The sequence below is a fragment of the Octodon degus genome, unplaced genomic scaffold (genome assembly GCF_000260255.1).
Source record: "Octodon degus isolate 3935 unplaced genomic scaffold, OctDeg1.0 scaffold00152, whole genome shotgun sequence".
NCBI lineage: Eukaryota > Metazoa > Chordata > Mammalia > Rodentia > Octodontidae > Octodon > Octodon degus.
Genome location: NW_004524728.1, coordinates 3,272,869 through 3,291,762, shown reverse-complemented (window position 1 = coordinate 3,291,762; position 18,894 = coordinate 3,272,869). Strand labels below are relative to the sequence as shown.

At 38.5% G+C, this 18,894-nt stretch overlaps 1 protein-coding gene across 13 annotated transcripts in view; it reads left to right on the top strand.

Moving 5' to 3' along the window:
- The window catches only part of Asph (aspartate beta-hydroxylase), a 263,046-nt gene that overhangs the window by 68,055 nt on the left and 176,097 nt on the right, over nt 1-18,894 (top strand). For all 13 annotated transcript variants that reach the window (XM_023702449.1, XM_023702445.1, XM_023702444.1 and 10 more), the window contains 3 exons: nt 6,599-6,691; nt 9,126-9,200; nt 13,399-13,524. In XM_023702449.1, the coding sequence (XP_023558217.1) occupies nt 6,599-6,691; nt 9,126-9,200; nt 13,399-13,524 (294 nt within the window). The remainder of the gene's footprint in view (nt 1-6,598; nt 6,692-9,125; nt 9,201-13,398; nt 13,525-18,894) is intronic.

The window sequence follows — 18,894 nt, the reverse complement described above, 5'->3', positions numbered from 1 at the left end:
GGTGGGGATTGAACTCAGTTCCTTGCGCTTGCCAGGCAAGCACTTATTCTACTGAGCTATCTCCCTGGCCCTTCTCTTTTCATACCTCATTTAACTTTATATATATATCTATTACTCCATCTTGAATCATATGTGTATACATTATAAGAAGTTTATTGATTACACCTTCTTTGCCTTGAACATTATTAAAGAAAGACAATATTTTTGAATTATGTTTGGTAATTGTTTAAAGCTACCACGCTCGGTATCTGTATTTCTGCCGATTGATTCATTCAGCACCTGCTCAGCATCTGCAGTGTGCCACAGGCTGAGGGAGCACTGGGGATTCACATGACGAAGTGTCTGGTCCCTGTGCTGAAATGCTACAAATAAAAAGGCACCAGAGGAGAAAAGAATAGAAGCGGCGTTGTTGCTGCTGTCTGCCTAGAGTGAGCCCCGGTGTGTGGCAGCCCAGCGCCTGCCCCTCCTGGGGTCCAGCCCAGTTGTCACATCTGCACAGCACAGGGGACTGGACTCTACCCCATGCCAGTTGTAGGACTCATCACCCTGCTTCGTCCTTGGGCTGTGCTGCCAGACTGAAGTAGCTCTGATTCCGGTGTCCTGGAAGCTGAAGACACGTTCAGTGGTGGTCCACGGAACAGTGACAGTGCAAAACAGGTCATCTGAAATACTTTAGGTCTTTTAGTATTTCTGAATACTTTGGAAGACTAAAAGAAGACTTTCAGTGTTCAAATGCGGAAGCTCAGGTGGTTCTTCACTAATTGCAGTCAGTTGTAACTTCCATGGATGTAGCTTGCAATTGTGTTCATGTTTCTATGTGTAAAAAGAGAACAATTTTTTCTTGCTTTGTTTTTCAGATAGGGTTTCACTATGTAGCCAAGGCTGGCCTCCAACTCAGGGTAGTGCTATCTCAGCCTCCCAAGTGCTAGGATTATAGGCTTGTGCTACCACCTCTGGCTCAAATTTTTCTTTGGAAAAAATGAAGAAAAAAATAAATTGGTTCAAAAATGTGTGTTCATTGGACTTAATAATTTCAAGTTTTAGAACTTTTTAAGGGTCATTATGTTGTCTTTCTGTATTTGTGAAAATCAAAGTTACAGTGGAGGTAACTTGGTCAATACAGGATTCACAAGGAACTAGCCTGGTTCAGGTGCCCAAGCTCGTGAACGTCACGCGCATGTGTATTGCGTAATACTTAAGTGCATATTCTCTACAGCCTATGTGAAGTCCCTTTGTTATTTCTGAAACTAGCTTTTTAGGAGCCTTTTGAGCAGTATTTGATTCTTTGTGATGTATCTTTTTTTGAGCGTGTTGATGTATATTTTTTATTTTAATTTAATTTTTTTATGTTTTTGTATTTTGGGGAAGGGTCTATAGGGTTTTCAGGATCTCACTACTAAATCGGACTCATAGTGATCCACCTGTTTACAGCCTCCCAAGAGCTGGGATTACAGGTGCGCGCTACCATGCCCAGTCTCAGTTGCCATCTCAGTTCATCCCAGGGGTGAGGCCAGCTCCTGCACGGCAGGCTGGGGGATTGAACCCCCAGCCCCTGCACCTGCTTGCAGGTGCTTTAATCCACTGAGCTATTTGGCTGGCCCTTAATATTTTTTATTTTTTAAAGAATACAAAATAGTGGTAGGAAAAAAACAGCTTTAGAAACAATACAAAATACAAAATTTCACTAAACAAAGTAACAGGAGTTTAACTTGCTGTGTATGCTATCTTCAAATTAGTTGCTCAGACTACCAGATATAAACATGCAAAATTTGTTTAAAGAAAAAACAAAACAATAACAAAAAAGTTTTAAGAAATTAAAAAAAAAAAAAAGAAAAAATTTAAACATTTACTGCTCCTTTCAAGAGACCAACAGAAATCAACAGTACAGTCATCCAAACTATTCTGCATGTATACCTAAATATGTCTTTTTCCCTTTCATCTGTCCTTTTCCTCATCTCAGGTTTTCATTCCCATTGAACAAATTCTTTCTCTTTTACAGTATTTTTAAATTTTTTTTTATTTTCAATTTGTGTATTTGATACCGGATTTCACTATGCAGATTGGGCTAGTGGTGATCCTCCTTTTTTCAGCCTCCCTGACCCTACCGGATTTCACTATGCAGATTGGGCTAGTGGTGATCCTCCTTTTTTCAGTCCCCCTGACCCTAGGATTACAGGCTTGTGCGACCACACACGTTCTGTGTCTGGATTCAGCATGTCCTGGGTGGGCCAGACCAGCGAGCCTTTGGAACCAGGTATCGAACCGTGGTCCCTGCACTGGCCAAAGCAGGTGCTTTGTCTGCTGAGCTATCTTGCCAGTCCCAATATTTTTTAAATTTTAATTAGTATTTCAGATTCTCACACTAGTAAGACAATATGATATTTCTATATGTGGATCTGATTTGTTTCACTTACCAGTATAGTTTCTAGCTGCATCAATTTATCTACAAAAGCGTCAAATTTATCTTCTTTTTTATAGTTGAATAATACTCCATTGTGTAAAAATACCACATCTTTTTTATCCATTCCTTGGTCACGTAGACATATTTTGAATAAGATGCTTCTTATTTTATATAATGAAGAAATTTGTAAAAGTTCCAGGTAGTCTTAGAATCTTTTTTAGTTTGAGGTTCCTGTTAGGATAGTGAAATGTACACCCTTTGATTTTATAAGGTGGGAACAAAAAGCTTAGCATGGACAGTTAGTGCGTGTCTTTCTGGTACAGTGAATTCTCTATATTTTTCAGGCCATGTGCTCATTCAGCAGCACATACACTAAGATATTTCTCAGGTTACTCATACTTGTTACCATTTTGAGGTCCATATTGATTCATATGCTATTAGGTCACTTGCCTGGGAGGCAGGTTTTGTTCTGGACACTTGCTCTGCACCTACTACATTAGCTGGAATAATCTGAGTGAGGTAAGACAAATTTTCTTCTTTAAATGTTTTGTGTGTAGTACAGGGTCTATGGGTTCTCACTACACAGATTGGACTTGTAGTGATCTTCCTGTTTTCAGTCTCCCAAGAGCTGGGATTACAGGCGTGCACCACCATGCCCAGTCTCAATCACCATCTCAGTGCTCCCCGCCAGCGGGGCCGGCAGGGCATGCCAGAGATCGAACCTGGTGCCCGCATCTACCTAAAAGACAACTTTTCATCCATCAGTATGTACTTCAGTAAACTGATGATTAACTGGTTTTTTAAAAAAGTCAGTGTATGAAGTCTTGTGAAACAAAATCCGATTTATAATTCCCTTCTAGATTTTATGGAGGAAGGAGTTCCCATGGACAGTCAACTCTGTTTCTGCAGTTTCCACATCCTCAGGTTCCTCATGCACACATATAACCAATCATGGGTTGAAAAATCTTTAGAAAAAAATTTATGTCAGTACATTTTTATGTTCATTCCGAGTATCCCAGTGCCCCAGGGCCTTTCTCTCCTGATAACCTCTCCAGCCACGCTGGTACCCAGCTGCAGAGTTGTCCTTATTTGTCCCCTCTACCTGATCATTTCTAGTGTAACTCTTGCATTATCCCTGACTTCCCTCAGCAGCCCACTGACGGGTGGCGAGTCCTTCCTCACTCATCATGCTGTACACAGCCCTGCTCCCTCTCCTGTGCCTGGCCCTGGCCACCCACATCTTCCTCAGGCCATCAGTCCTCATCTCTCAGAACCTAAATGTTTTTGCTTGCCCTCCTGTCCACATGGTAGGTGTTTTGTATGTTTATTAAGGTAAAGCACTTCCCTTCATGAATAGTTGGTAATTATACAATGCAATGTGCAGTTGAGTAGGTTTATGACTATCACATATTATAGGAAGAAAAACATCCTGTTCCTATTCTGCTCAGCTATGTTGGACAATACTAGACCAGTTTAGCTGTGTTGGATGATCGAGATGGCTATGAATAGTGAGTTTAAAGTGCTGACTTCATTAACTTTTATAGCTTCCATTATAATTAAAATTGGGGTGACAGTTTTGTGGTTATTAAATGTAACATTTAAAATGTTTCTAATGTGTCTATAAAAATAAAAGCATAGCATGTTTGAAGGGGATTGATTCATTTTCATGTTAAGGGGATTCTAGTGGCCTCACAGCATTCATCCCCAGTAAAAGATCATAAGCCATCTGTGATCATTCTCTACCTTGTGCTGGCTTAGTAATAGAAACAGTCATGATTGAATTGAAACTGAAGGACCACTGGGAATGTCTCAGAAAGATTTCCTGCAACCCAACGAGCAGAGGGAGAGGTGTCCTCTTCTATATGGCAGCGTCTTGTCTGAAGGAACCTGACTGTTGGCCTGAGGATGGAGCCGGCACTTAGGACCAGCCAGCCTGCCTCTGCTCTCTGCGTGACTTGGCTAAACCTTGGCATTGCAAGTTGGTCTTCTGTTGTACTTATAGTTCCAGCGACATGAAAATGGACACCTCTTTCATGATATAATTTTGAATATTCCAGTACTATGTACCTGTCTTTTGTACTTCTAAATAAACCCAGTTTGAAAACCTTTTGTTTGATTACAAATTGGAGTTGATCTATAGTGGAGATAGTCATGGTTCTATTAAAACTGAAAGACTACTGGGAATGTCACAGCAAGATTTCCCCAAATCTAAGAATGAAGCAGAACAAGAGGTATTATTTATGTTTTCCATTTAATTGTTTGCTTTTTTGCTTCAAGTCTTAAAAACCTAAAGGAATTTCGGTGGCAGAAAGTTGTGGAAACAGCATAAAAACTTGTAGAGCTAATTTGTTCCATGCAGTTATTAAAGGAATTCCAATCTAGAATATGTTTCATTTTGTTTTACAAGTTTACAGGGTTCTAGAGAAAACACACAATCATCTTATAGGGCACTTACAATACTTAATATTATTTTGCTGATTTTATCTCTGGAAGGAACTGTGACCAGGTATTAATAAGTTTAAAGTTTAACTACTAACTTGGTTCTCATAGAAAACTGCGTGATACTTTCTGCTGTTATGTGCTTTACTTTTTTTTTTTATGTGCTTTACTTTCTTCTGTTATATTTTTTGTATGTTGTAGCATTTTGGTTTTGAAGACAAAATAGCTTCCAGTTGACTTAAGGAGAGCTGGCTCTTAAACGCATGGTTTGTTTGAATAGGAATATACAAATATCCTCAAATGCTTCAGTATTATAATTCTTTTTCCAAATGAAACCTAAGGAAGGCATTTTCAAGCAGTTTAATCCTGACTGCTTGATGGGAAAATAGTGTTTATTTTACTCATGGTGAGCATTTTAAAAGCATGCTGCCTGTGTGGTTAGGGAGAGATGATAGTATTAAGTTTTTATTTAGACTGAAAAATTCTTGAGAGTGACATAATGATTCCAGGACAACAGACATGAGCCGGCACTGTGCAAAGTGAGTGGCCTTTGGTACTGAGTGGAGGGAGGCTGGCACAGAGATGAGCATCTGTAGAAGGTGGTAGTGGAGAACTGGAGGGAATTGCTGTCCCACTTCCAAACTCTCAGCCAGTCTGGGGCAGCAAAGGATCCCGGGCCCACAGGGGCTCTGCAGCCGGAGGTGGGAATGGGCGCACCTGGGTTCCTTCCGGTCCTCTGCAGGTGCTTAGGGGCACCTCTTACATTGCAGGTGTTAGCTGACAGGCTCTGAGTGCAAAGATAAAACCTGTTTCTAAGCACTTTCAACCTTTTCTTCCACTCAGCAAAATTTGTCAGTGAATAGTTGGAAACCTATCCTACCCCCTGTTGTGATATAAAAGGGATTATGTACATTGCTAAGGGCAGAGCATTTCACTCCTGTATTTAAATTTAATGGTGGTGAATTTTAAGAGGGCTTCATCCCTACCCTCCCAAAAGGTGAGCCACAGTTAGAACCTGTGGATACTTGTGTGTAATCCTTTTGTGATCTACTTTTTAGTGAGATTTACTCCCATACAGAAGTCAGCTGTGTATGTTGGTGTTTATGGTACTCTTTGGCTTGTTAGTATACTAGTGATTGTGTGGACTTAGTGTTGGACCCAGGCAGGCAGAGGACGTGCAATCACGTGATCGTCTTTTCCTTAGGATTTCTTTTTTTAAAAAGGATTTTTTCTCTTCCTGTTTTTTAGCATGTGTAGAATAATGTATTTACATTACTTGTAGGTGTAACTGAGACAGTTCTAAGTAGACATGAGTGATTTCTGTGTAACTTCAGTTTTTCAAGAAAGATAATTATAAAAAATAAGTAATTATGAAAATCATAATAGAGTGCACACAAATAATCGAAAGTTCAAATGCCTCAGTGTTGTCTCTGAATTTGGATTTGGAGACTTAAGTAATTAGTCACATGAACACAAGAAATTCGAACTCATACTCAACTTTTGGCAAGTTTAGACATGACTTTTAAAAACTCACAAGTGACTTTCTTTTTTTTTTTTTTACTAAAATTCAGAATAGAAGTAGAAATATTAAAAACCTATATAGAATTATAGAGCCAATTATTTCCTACTTCATTCCTTAAGCGCATAAATTTAGAAACTGAATTATGAGCACTAAGTATTGGAGAATGTTACATTTCCTGGCTTAATGTGTCCAGAAAACTAAAAAGCTTAAGTTAACTTTGTGAATAAAAAATGCAGGCCTTAAAGAAAGAACTGCTTCAGAGCCAAAGTTCCCAGCAGAGGACGCTGAGCCACACATTGAGCCCGAGGACCAGGCTCCCACGGGGACAGGTGAGTTGTCCACAGGTCAGCAGGTCATACCAGACAGGTGTCTTATGTGCACTGTACAGAGTCTTGTTGTACATGCAGCATTTTGCATATTGTTAACAGGAATGAATAATGTTTTTTTAAATTTTAAAACAAACCTGCATATCTCCTGGTAACAGTTCACATAGGAGAGTGGTTCCTGCAGAGACTCACATATAATCAGGAACAGCAGGCTCCATGCTTTATTCCCATCCCAGTGTGGTTGTCTCATTCTATTGGAAAATAAAAATATATACGCACTATACACTGATGTTGGCATCACTTGCCACAGAATTTATTACAGTAGTGGATCCCCAGTCTTCTTTTATGGGAGAGTCTCTTACTGGGGCCAAAAGACTTTCCACATCTCCTCGTGCTGCATCATGAAACCTGTTTCGTATTTAGATGGACTCATAGATCAGTCCCCATTATGTCTAGTCATCCTAGGGTGACCTCATAGATGAGAAAGTTTTAAGATACTTTAATAAATAAGTAAATTAGACTTTAATACTTTACTATCTTTTTAAAAACTCATGTTATTTTAATACATAAGCTGTGTAGTTTTTCATTTATTCTCCAAAATTTGGTCTCATTGTGCCACCTTTTGGAAGAGGTAAGTATGACATTACATCTTTACTGGTAATTTAAGTTCTGGGTCCGAAGGATGCTGATGAATGCTATTAGATTTTTCCTTTTTGTATTTCCTTTTAAGATTAATATGTTGCCCCAGGGTTTATTAATAATTATCCTTGGAGAATTTTTTTCTCCTGTGAAATTGTCATGGTTATACCATCGCTCTGGGACAATGACTGATTTTTTAAAATTAAATTTTACAACTAAATGTGTAATTGGATTGAATAGCTAACATTTTACTTTGTACTAAGTGGTTTTATTTATTTATTTATTTATTTTTGCGGAACCACGGATTGAATTCAGGCCGTTGCACTTGCCAGGGAAGCGCTTATTCCACTGAGCCATCTCCTCGGCCCCTGGTTTTATAATTTAAAAGATCTTGTTTTGAAAGCCAGTGAAATAATTTTGTTTTCTACTTTCAGTTTTTGTTATCACTGTTGCAAATTATTGATAATCTTGTCTTAAAACCTATTAGCGTATTATTAGCCCATATCCTTTTCACCTTTGCAATATTTGTTTTAGTCTCAGTGTTGCATCTAAAACCTTTTGTCATTCTGTTCTTAATTTTTCTTTCTTCACTTACTCTATTTATTCTGTAAACATTTATGCAACTCATAAAAGTATAATGAAATAAAGTGCTTCGTCCCTTCTTGACCACGCTCTGCCATCTAAGGCCTTTCATCGCTCCAGTTGCCACGCTGGTGAGAGAAGACTGCATAATCACCTTTCCCCTTATTTATCCTCATTCTTTATCTCAATTCAACCGGGTTTCTGTCTCTACAGATCCTCTCTTCTAAGTGAGAGGAATAAAATTGACAAAGCCGTGGAAACGTGAAATGCCATGGCACACTCAGCAGATTCAGACAAAGCTGGCTCTTCTGGTAGCAGAACATTGTTACTTTCCATGAAGTGCACATACTCATTTTGGCAAAGGGAGCCGTTACTGGGTTAAACAAAGAAGCAGAGAGCACCACCCCTACTCCTAGCAGTTCAGTCTGTGCGGTGCTCTTGGCAGTGGTGAGACTGGAGGCTTACAAGCCACCAGACGTTGTGGGCCGTGGCAGGGAAGTGTGGAGGCCAGGCATTTCAGTGACTGTATCAGAATATATGCAAAAGTGATTTGTGAAATATAACCATGTATAAAACCCTGACGTTCTAGCAAGAAGTATTGTGACTTAAACATGTCATCCAGCACGTTTGTTTCTGTTGCTCACATTTATTTGAATCTATGGATCTGAGTGTGGGATGTAGTTCTCCAAAGCTGAAAGGACCATTGTTATAACACAAGTTATCTATTCACTTGAAGACTTTTGGAGTGATCCACCAACACTCATCTCTCTGGCTCCTCACGCTGCCTAGGGGCCCTTTTTCTTGTCAGGGAACAGAGGCTACCATATTCTCTAATCCTTATTGATTTTATATTTCTTATTTTTGTCTATTTCTAAATACTTCCCTTTATGAAAGCTTTGTTCTCTCTTCTATTGTTAGTATAAATGTAGTAATTAGAAATTGAAGCCATTTTGCTCTTAGTTTTTTAAAGACAAAAGTCTACCCAAATTATTTTATCTTTAAAAATCTTAATGGAAGTGTTAACATTTGTATTTACTAACCAAATAAAACCAGTTATGAATGTCAAGTGTGTTTATCAACATAGGAAAAAACTGGTAAACTGATAAGACAAAGATGCACCGTTGCCTAGCCCAGTATGCGCATTTCAGTGTATATATACAAATACTATATCATGTTTAAATATTTTCTATTTAGTAATGTTTTATAATTATTTTAGAACCCCAGAATATTGAAGATGAAGTAAAGGAACAAATTCAGTCCATCCTTCATGAAATGATACACACAGAACATGGTATGAATTAAAATCTATTGTCACAAGTTATTAAAATAATGTGTACTTCAAGTTACTTAGCATTGTTTTACATTTTAAATGTTAGCTGGATATTTAGGGTTTGAAAAAATAGTTACTAAAGAATATTACTTTTGAGGCAGCACAAGATGTACTTTTATTTTACCCAATCTCACCATGGAGTGAATGTACCTATTATAAAATGGTGAGAAGCCATTCATGATGGTATATGGTTTCTGTACCTGCGCTGGAGAGGCTGAGGCTCAAGGATCACAAGTTCAAGTCCAACTTGAGATATGTAGCAAGTTCCTGTCTCAGAAAGAAAATAAGACTACGTGAATATATGCAGATCAGAAGCAGTGACTCACCAATAATAAATGGGAAAACAGCAGAGGAAGATGCAGTACAAACAAGTTATGATAGTTTATCCAGTAGCTACTGTCAAGCCTTGGAGTTTGCTTCATAATTGACTGGCTGCCAAAGTAAAAAAGGAGGAATTTAGTTATATTGGTTGTATTCCCAGAGCAAGCAAACACACACTGTCTCCTTAGAGAACATAAAAAATATTCCCACAACACTCACTTAAATCTAAAAAAATCTCTTGTTGAATTCAGTAGAAAGTTTATTAAATGATATTCCCCAGAAACTTGTATTTTAGAAATATCTAAATCTCTTAAAGCATCCTTTGATAAAAGCAGAGGTATTCTAAAATTAACTCAGAACGTGATTTTAAAGGCACATAGTTTAAAAAAAAAAGCACGTGCTGCTGTCATATCCTGATATTCCTGATGGTTTGGTATGATCAAAGGATAGCTATAATGGAGAAAAATAAGTTGTGTTTAAAATGATTTCCTGGCAGTATAGCTGGCTGTTGTTGGTAGCTGATGTGGGTGTACCAGCTTCTTTGCATGTGGAAGGCCACTTCGCCTAAGTGTACATTTGTCCATGTGAGAAAGTGCAGGCTTCCCCTTGCCATAGTTTTTTTTTTTTTTTTTTCTTTAAATCTTTAACACAAGGAAGGTTGAGTCTAAATAACTTCAATGTTGGGCCAGCTAGATAGCTCAGTGGATGGCTCAGCGGATTAACCCCAGATGCAATGGTGGCTGGGGTTTGGATCCTGGACATGCCATGCCCACCCCAGCCCAGGGCACGCTGAGACAATGACTGAGACTGGACGTGGTACCTATAATCCCAGTGCTTGGGAGGCTGAAAACAGGAGGATCACTAGAGTCCAATCTGTGTAGTGAGACCCTGTAGACCCTGTAGACTATATATATAACTTAAGGGTAGTAAGAAGTATGTGATAAAACAGTGATACTTTTTTGGGTAAGGCTTACCCAAATCTCAGGCTCTGAAAAGGCATCTTGGAGGAAATGACATTTAGAAACTTCATTTAGAAGCTGAAAGAAGATGGAGAACTGCTGGCTTATGGACTCTGTAGAGGGCACACCGTGTAAAAGCCCAGAGGCAAGAGTGTGAAGCCAGGCATGGTGACACACATCAGTAATGCCAGCATCAAGAGAGGGGAATTGCAAAGTTCTGCTTGGACAATTTAATGAGATGCTGTCTCAAAATTAAAAATAAATACATAAATAAAAGTTCTGGGGATGTATCTGAGTGTGAAGGCCCTGACTGTGATTCCTAATAGTACCAAAATTAAAAGTATCAAAGCCATTTAGAATTACCAGCATATATGATGCATAAGCAGAAGATGATAAAGGAAAATAATATTTTAATATTTATACTTGATTCCAGGAGTGTTTTGGATTATATAGCCTTCCCAAAACCTAAAAAAAATGGACAAGAGGGGCCATTGTGCAGTAGGGTCCAGATGGTAACCCTAGTGAGTCCAGCTGGCTCATCAGACTCATGTGGAGATGGGGAATAGACAGCAGGCTTAAGTGGGTGGGGGTGTGGCCAGACAGAAGAAGAAAAACTCTTCGTGAACTGCGTGCTCTTTTTTATATTTTTTCTCTTGGACAGTCCCGTCTGGCTGTGACGCTCGGTGTGAGTCACTGCTGTGACTGATGACTGGCTGCAGCCCGATGACTCCTCGCAACCCCGTCGGTACCCAGCTGTGTGCGGGTGTCTCAGCTGCACAATGGGGAACTCTTCTCCTCCCTGTCTCACAAGTGTCCCACAAATGACTCTTCCCTAACCCAGATTGCTCTTACTCTGGCCTTCGTGTTTACTAAGTGGCTTTTTCACCCATGCGTTATATAAGCAAAACCCAGGCGTTTCCCTTGACTTCTCTATCTTGCAGTTTGAGGTACAACAGAAAACTAGCAACATTTCTTTTTCCGACTCTCTTTGATGAAGATTCGTTCTTACTGTAGATCTTAGCCACCATAACATATGGATTTTTTGCTTAAATTAATGCACTTGTACCTTTTTTTAACTAAAGAAAGCACGTTACAGCTTGTCATTGGTGGCATGTCTGAATTGTGAGCATCATTCCCCTGTGCACTGGGCCATTATTGAGTAAAATAATGCTTTCTTGAACACAAGTAGATAGATGAATGCCATGATGTCCAATCTGGTAACCAAGACAAATGCTAAGTGACTCAAGAACTGATTTCCTAATATAACATGGATATGATATCAAAATGGCAATTCATGACCCAGTGAGATGAGGGCAGAATGACTCCATATTACTCTGAACACTTGCTCAGTAGAAAATGTATGAGTTGTCTATTTCTAGAATTTTTTGCATGCTATTTTCCTGCTGTGATTGGCTATCAGTAACTAAAACTTCAGAAAGCAAAACCACAGATAAAGGGGAACCTACTATAAATGTCTTCATAGATAGGCCTGCATGATTCAGTACACTTGAGAGTCTGTGTATGCCACAGTAAAGGCAGAGTAAGTACTCCTACAGTTTTGCTGGGAAGCCAAGTAGAGACAGAAATAGTAATGCAGCTATCATTGTAGTGAGGAGAACAAAAGCACTTGAATATTTAATGGGGGCAGGCATTTTTCCAAATGTGTTAACTTTACAGCCCTGTCAGGAGTGGTGATTACTGTTGCCATTGTCTGGAAGAGAGCTGGCAAGCGCAGAGTGGCGCATACGCCCTGGTCGCACAGCTGCTGTGCAAGGGCCTTGGTCCAGAGCCAGCCCCCAGACCTTGCGTCCCTTCCCTCCATGCTGCGTTGCCCAGCCTCGTGCAGCTCACTTGGGCTTTTTAGTTGGAGTGAGACTTATAGGAGGCTGTCCACTGGAAGCTGTACTGCATTACTGTGAGGATCATGTTCAGGCACTATAACAATCTAAATCATATGTAAGGGGAATAGTGTATTGTGTCCACACAAAAGCAGAACTACTCAATATACCATAGAAGTTAATCACAGAAAATGAGATGGGCATCTTTCCACATTTAAAGATTATGCTGGGGCCAGGGAGATGGCTCAGTGGAATAAGCACTTCCCTGATCAGTGCAAGGGCCTGAGTTCAATCCCTGGTTCTGAAAAAAAAAAAAAAAAAAAAGATTATGCCTAGGTTAGTTCAGAGGCACAGAGTAATATGAATCTGTGGCCTCACATCTGATGTAAATAGGTAGCCACCTGTTCTTTGCACTGGAACACTGGAGTAGTCATGTAAAGTTGTTACAGTTTTCAATAAAAGACCTTGATTGACCTTTTATCAGATCCAGTGATAAATGAAGAGGGATGTATATGGATAATTGTGAATTATTAATTGAACTATTTGTTTTTAATTTTTTAAAATCTTTATTGGTACAGGGTCCCTCTACACACCTTGGACTTGTAATGATCCTCCTGACTCAGCCTCCCTATTTCTGGGACTACAGGCATGCACCAGTTTTGGTGGCCATCATGGTACTGGGGATCAAACCCTGGCCCTTGCACTTGCCAGGCAGGTGCTTAGACTGAGGAGCTATCTCCCCAGCCCTAAATTAAGTATTTATTGCATAACTTCTATTTTAGAATGGCCCTAGGTGCTAGGCATATATAGTAATGAAACTTTGAAATGCACACCAACAATCTGTTGGGAAGAGGTGAATTCATGTTTACATCTTGGGTGACTAACATCTGGCTAGTTTGGGGTGGACCCCTCCACCTCTACAGTGGCCCTGAGAGAGAGTTAGGCTGGCTGTCCTTCAGAAGGGGCTGTGCATCTGAGTGGACGGTTGCTACTGGTCCCTGACTGTACAACCATGTCACTTTGTGCTTATTCTTGTTAAAGGACAAAACTTACAACAGGAAGAAGAGGGGCCGGCAGGAGAACTACGGCTGGAGGAGGAAGATTTCCTTACTGCATCTCATGTCGATGATAGACTTGAGACTCTGGAACCTGAAACATTTCATGAAGGTAGAGCATACTTACTTGAATTCAAGACAAAATAGGGCAGTTGTATTTGTATTTACTAAAGTTTTATTTAACATTCATCAAAATATGTTAGAAGTCAAAGCTTAAATAGCTTCAGTTAAAATGACTATTTCCCTAAAATAAAGGTATCAATTTTGATTCAAAGAACTATTTTTCCATTTTTAAAGAATATCATATATTCTCCATAGTATAAGAACTCAAAAGAAAAAAATACAAATAGAAAGTTGTAACACAATTAAAAAGAAAGCAATAACTTGACGATTGGACAATGAGGAGGGGGCAAGGAGAAAAGCTGGGAAAAATGACGGGCAAAACCATACATTTATACGCACAAGATGGGTAAAGCAATGGTCCTGAGAAACATCAGCAGGTTTTCAAAACTAGCAGTTGGTAGGATTCTCACCCTGACTAACTATATATGCTGATACCTGTGAACTAAGCAACTGCACTGAAGAAAGCAATATATAATAGGGTCACGCTTGGAATGTCTGTCATTCTGGTCTTCTAAATACGTACTGCTTGTCATGACATACCAATTACTACCATACTGTCTCTCAAGTAAATGTTTAAAAAAAAAAGGGTAATAAATGAAAAATAGAGACAAGAAAAAAAAATGTCATGGGACTGTCCTGCTACAATACTGTATATGGTTAGATTTCCAAATTGCTGTGTAAAAATATATAATTGTTTATTCTTATTTTTAAAATATTTTTTAACTTTTTTCTCCATATTCTGTAGAGACTTAAAGTTTAACATATCAAAACTAGATGAAAAATACCTGTTCCATGTTATGCCTAAAGTGTTTGATATTCAGACAGATAGTGAGGTTAAACACAACTGCATATGTTGTAGGGTAATAATAAGCTTCTCTTCTGGAGGGTTAACAACCTGCGTTTGCAGACCAAAAATTAGAGAAATAGAAGGGCTGCAAGGACAGCCAACATTTTGGCCCTAGCCTTCCAAGGTCACTTAAGACTCAGGATATAGGAGAACTTAGACTATAACATCGTGTCACTCAGTTGAGTCCCAAATTTTCTGATCAAGGAGATTATGGGGCCACAGAACAATGTGACTGATGATGTAGAGTGTGCCTATGGAGAGTCACCTGGAGAGAAAACATTCTCTCAGGCTTTCACGGAGAGCACATTGGCCAAGCAATGACGATGATTCAGCCACATAGCTAACACTGACAAAGGATCTACAATCCGAGGTACAGGGTCTCAGGATAAATCCTGAGGGGATTTGACTGACCTTATCAGATAGAAAAGATACATTTCTTGTTATATAAGTCTTGTTTTTTCTTGTTCTTAGCAATCCAGCAGAAAAGTGTAAAAATGAGGTATAAAAAGTAAAGCTGTATTAATATGCTGAGCTGTAAAAGGCTCGAGTCAACAACTTCTGACATTGCCAGTCCTACGGATAACCCACTACTATTATGACTACTGGACTATATTGAATTATTTTGCTGAATTCCTGTACCCACAATATTTAAATGGCAATGGAATACACATCTCTAACAAAACTATAAACAAAAGGGATACAAAGGAAGGACCATTTTGTATCTGTATATACAAAATAGCATAGATATACACCTACTTTCTCTTAATTCAATGAGAAGAAAGATTTGTACTAGTAGTATTTGGACAGGATTTAGTATTTCCAAGATTTAGCTCTGACAAATAGCACTGCTGTAAACATGTCTGCATCTTGTACTATGAGTAATCACTAAGAAGATAACAATTGCAATGCATTAATTATTGAAACTGTCCTATTAATCGGTTTTGAAACTGTCTTATTGTTTCTCAATAAATTAATAAAAATAATGAATATGAAATGATAAAAATATTAGAAACAATACAAATTTTCATTAAGCAAGGTAATAGAAGTTTGACAATGGTTGTATTACACAATGTTATCTTCAAATTAGTTGTTTAGGTTACATATAAGCCTGAAAAATTGGTTTAAGAAAAAAAAAAAACAGTTGCAAGAAATTAAAGGGAAGAAAAAAAATTTAAGCATTAACTGCTTCTTTCAATAGACCAGAAATTGGCAGTACAATTATCCAAACTATCCTGCATGTATACAAGAACATATCTTTCTCCCTTCTTTCTTTTGTCCTTTTCCTCATCCCAGTTTTTCCTTCCCATTGAACAGATTCTTTCCCGTTCACAATATCTGTTGTACCTTTCAGATTTCATTTACTCTTTTAGGTTCTCACACTAGTGAGACAAAATGATGTTTACACATGTGGGCAGATTTATTCACTTAAGAACACAGTCTCTAGTTAACATCCATTTACCTATAAGCCTCAAATTTATTTTGAGTAATATTCCATTGTGTAAAAATACATCTTTTTAGTGCATTCCTCAGTTGATGGGCATTTGTGTGGGTTCCAAGATTTAGCTCTGACAAATAGCACTGCTGTAAACATGGGTACACATACATTGCTGTAGTATGATGTTTTCAATTTTTTTTTTTTTTTGAAAAGTACCTAGGAGGGGAATAGCTGGCTTGAAAGGGCACTATAATCCTAGCTTTCTGAGGAATCTCCATACTGATTTCCGTAGAGGTTGTACCAATATGCAGTCCCACCAACAGTGGAGAAGGGTTCCTTTTCCCCCACAGCATCTCCAGCATTTGTTATTGGTTGTTTTCTTGATGATAGCCATTCTTTTTGGTGGAAGATGGCATCTCTGCATTGTTTTAATGTGCATCTCCTCAATGACCAATAATGGTGCACATTTTTTCTTGTATTTATTTGCCATTTCTATTTCATTTTTGAAGTTTGTATTGCCCCAAGATGCCCATTGTTGGATTGGGGTTTTGAATTTTTAGAGGCCTGATATTTTAAATCTTTATATGTTCTAGGGAAAAGTCCTTTGTCTGAAGGAGAGTCAGTTATAATTTTTTTCTAATTTGTGGGTTTTCTTTTTATACTATTAGTGATTTCTTTTGACATGCAGAAACTTTTCCAAAAGATAAGATACCAGTTGTGGATTCTTTGAAGTATTTCCCATGCAGTTTGCTTTTTGTTCATAAACTCTTTATAGACCCCTGTTTTTTGTGGTTTTTTTTTTTTTTTTTCAGAACCGGGGATTGAACTCAGATCTTTGAGTTTGCCAGTCAAGTGCTTATCCTACTGAGCCATCTCTCCGGCCCCTAGACCCCTGTGTTTTTAAGATTTTTAAAAACATCTTCTATTTCTTTATTTGGTGTAGCATCTCACTACGCAGCTCAGACTCATAGTGGGCTTCTCGGCTCAGCCTGCCCAGCGCTGGGAGTATAGGCATGCACCACCATACCTGGTTTTGGTGGCCAGCATGGAATGCCTAAGGTTACAGGTCCAACATGGCATGCAGCACTGGAATCTAACCTGGATCTGTGCCCTTACCAGCAGGTTCTTAGACCCCTGAGCTATCCCCTCAGCTTACTTTTAAGATTTCTATGTACTTGGTCCACCACAAAATTTAGAGTTTTGGTTTTAATTTTTAAATCTTTTTTTTTTTTAAATTTTATTTATTTATTTGTGTGTGTGTGTGTGTGTGTGTGTGTGTGTGGCCAGCTCAGCCCAGCAGGGGGCGGGGCTGGCTGGCATGTGGTGCTGGGGGATTGAACTGCGGTCCCTGTGCTTTGCTAAGCTTGTTCTGAGTAGGTGCTTTAGACCACTGAGCCATCTCTCCAGCCCATTAATTTTTAAATCTTTGATCCATTTTGTTTATAGGTTTGTGCATGCTGATAGGCATGGGTCTAATTTTAGCTTTCAGCAAGTAGAAAGCCAGTTTTTGTAGCATCATTTATTAAAGAGGCTATGCTTCTTCTAGTGAACATGTTTGGCCCATTTGTCAAAGATAAAGTAGCAGAGTGTGTTTGTAGTTCTGTCTGCATCTTTGAATCTGTTATATTCATCCTCAGGTCTATTTTATTGCTCATACCATGCTGATTTTATCATAGTAGCTCTAGTATAATTTTAAGTCAGGGGTTGTGATGCCTCCTCCTATTCTTTTGTTCTCAGGATTGCTTTTGGTATTCTTAGTCTCTTCTGGTTCCAGATGAATTTTAGGAATTTTTCTCTAGATCTGTGACGTATATTGATGGTATTTTAATTGAAAATGCATTGAATCTGTATAACAATTTTGGGAGTATGGCCATTTATACAGTATTGGTTCTTCCTATCCAGGAGCAAGGAATATCTTTCCATTGTGAAATCCTTCACAATCTCTTTTTGCAGAGTACTCTAATTTTCACTATATAAGTATGTTAGTTTCTATGTGAGACTGATTCCTAGCTATTTCATTTGGGGGGTTGCTACTGTGAAAGGCATGATTTCTATGATTTCTCTCTTGTTGTGTTCATTGTTTGTGTATAGAAATGTTACTGATTTTTGAGTGTTAACTTTGTATCCTGCTATGCCACTGAATTTGGTAATGAAGTCTACAAGTCTGTTATGGAATATATGGAGTCTTCCATGTATAGCATCATATCATCTGCAAATAAAGATAATTTTACTTCTTCCCTTCCAATCATTATTCCTTTTATTTCTTTCTCTTTTCTAATTGCTCTGGCTAGTGTTTCCAGAACTATATTGAACAGAAGTGGAGACAGTGGACATTATTGTCTTGTTCCTGATTATAAAGTGAAGGCTTTCAATTTTTGTCTTTTATGTATAATGTTGGCTATTGGTTTGTCATAGATGGCTTTCATCAGATTGAGATTTCATCAGATTCACCATCTATCCCGATTTTCTATAGTGTTTTTATCATGAATGAATGTTGGACTTTGTCAAAAGCTTTTTCTGCAACTATTGAGGTGATCATGTGATTTTTGTCTTTGGCTCTGTTGATGTGTTATTTCATTTATGGTTTTGCATGTATTAAATGATCCTTGCATTCCTGTCATATATCCCACTTGGTCGTGATATGAAAGGTCTTGATGAGTTGCTGCATTCTGTTTGCTACTTTTTATTGAGGATTTTTGCATCTGTGTTCATTACAGAGATTAGCCTATAGTTCTCTCTTTTGGTTGGATATTTCTCTGGTTTTGACATCAGAGTAATATTTGCCTCTGGGAATGAGTTTGGGAAAATTGCTTCCCTTTGAATTTCATTGTATAGTTTGAGAAGAGTTGGCATTAAATCTGTACATTTCTTGTAGAATTCAGCACTGAATCTCTCTCTTTTTCCTTCTCTCTCTCTCCCTCTTTCTCTCTGCTTTTGTTGGTAGATTTTTTTTTTTTTTTTTAGATATTTATTTATTTTGTGTGTGTATGGCCAGCTCAGCCCACCAGGGGGCAGGGCTGGTGGGCATGTGGTGCTGGGGGATTGAACCATGGTCCCTGTGGTTTGCTTAGCTTAGC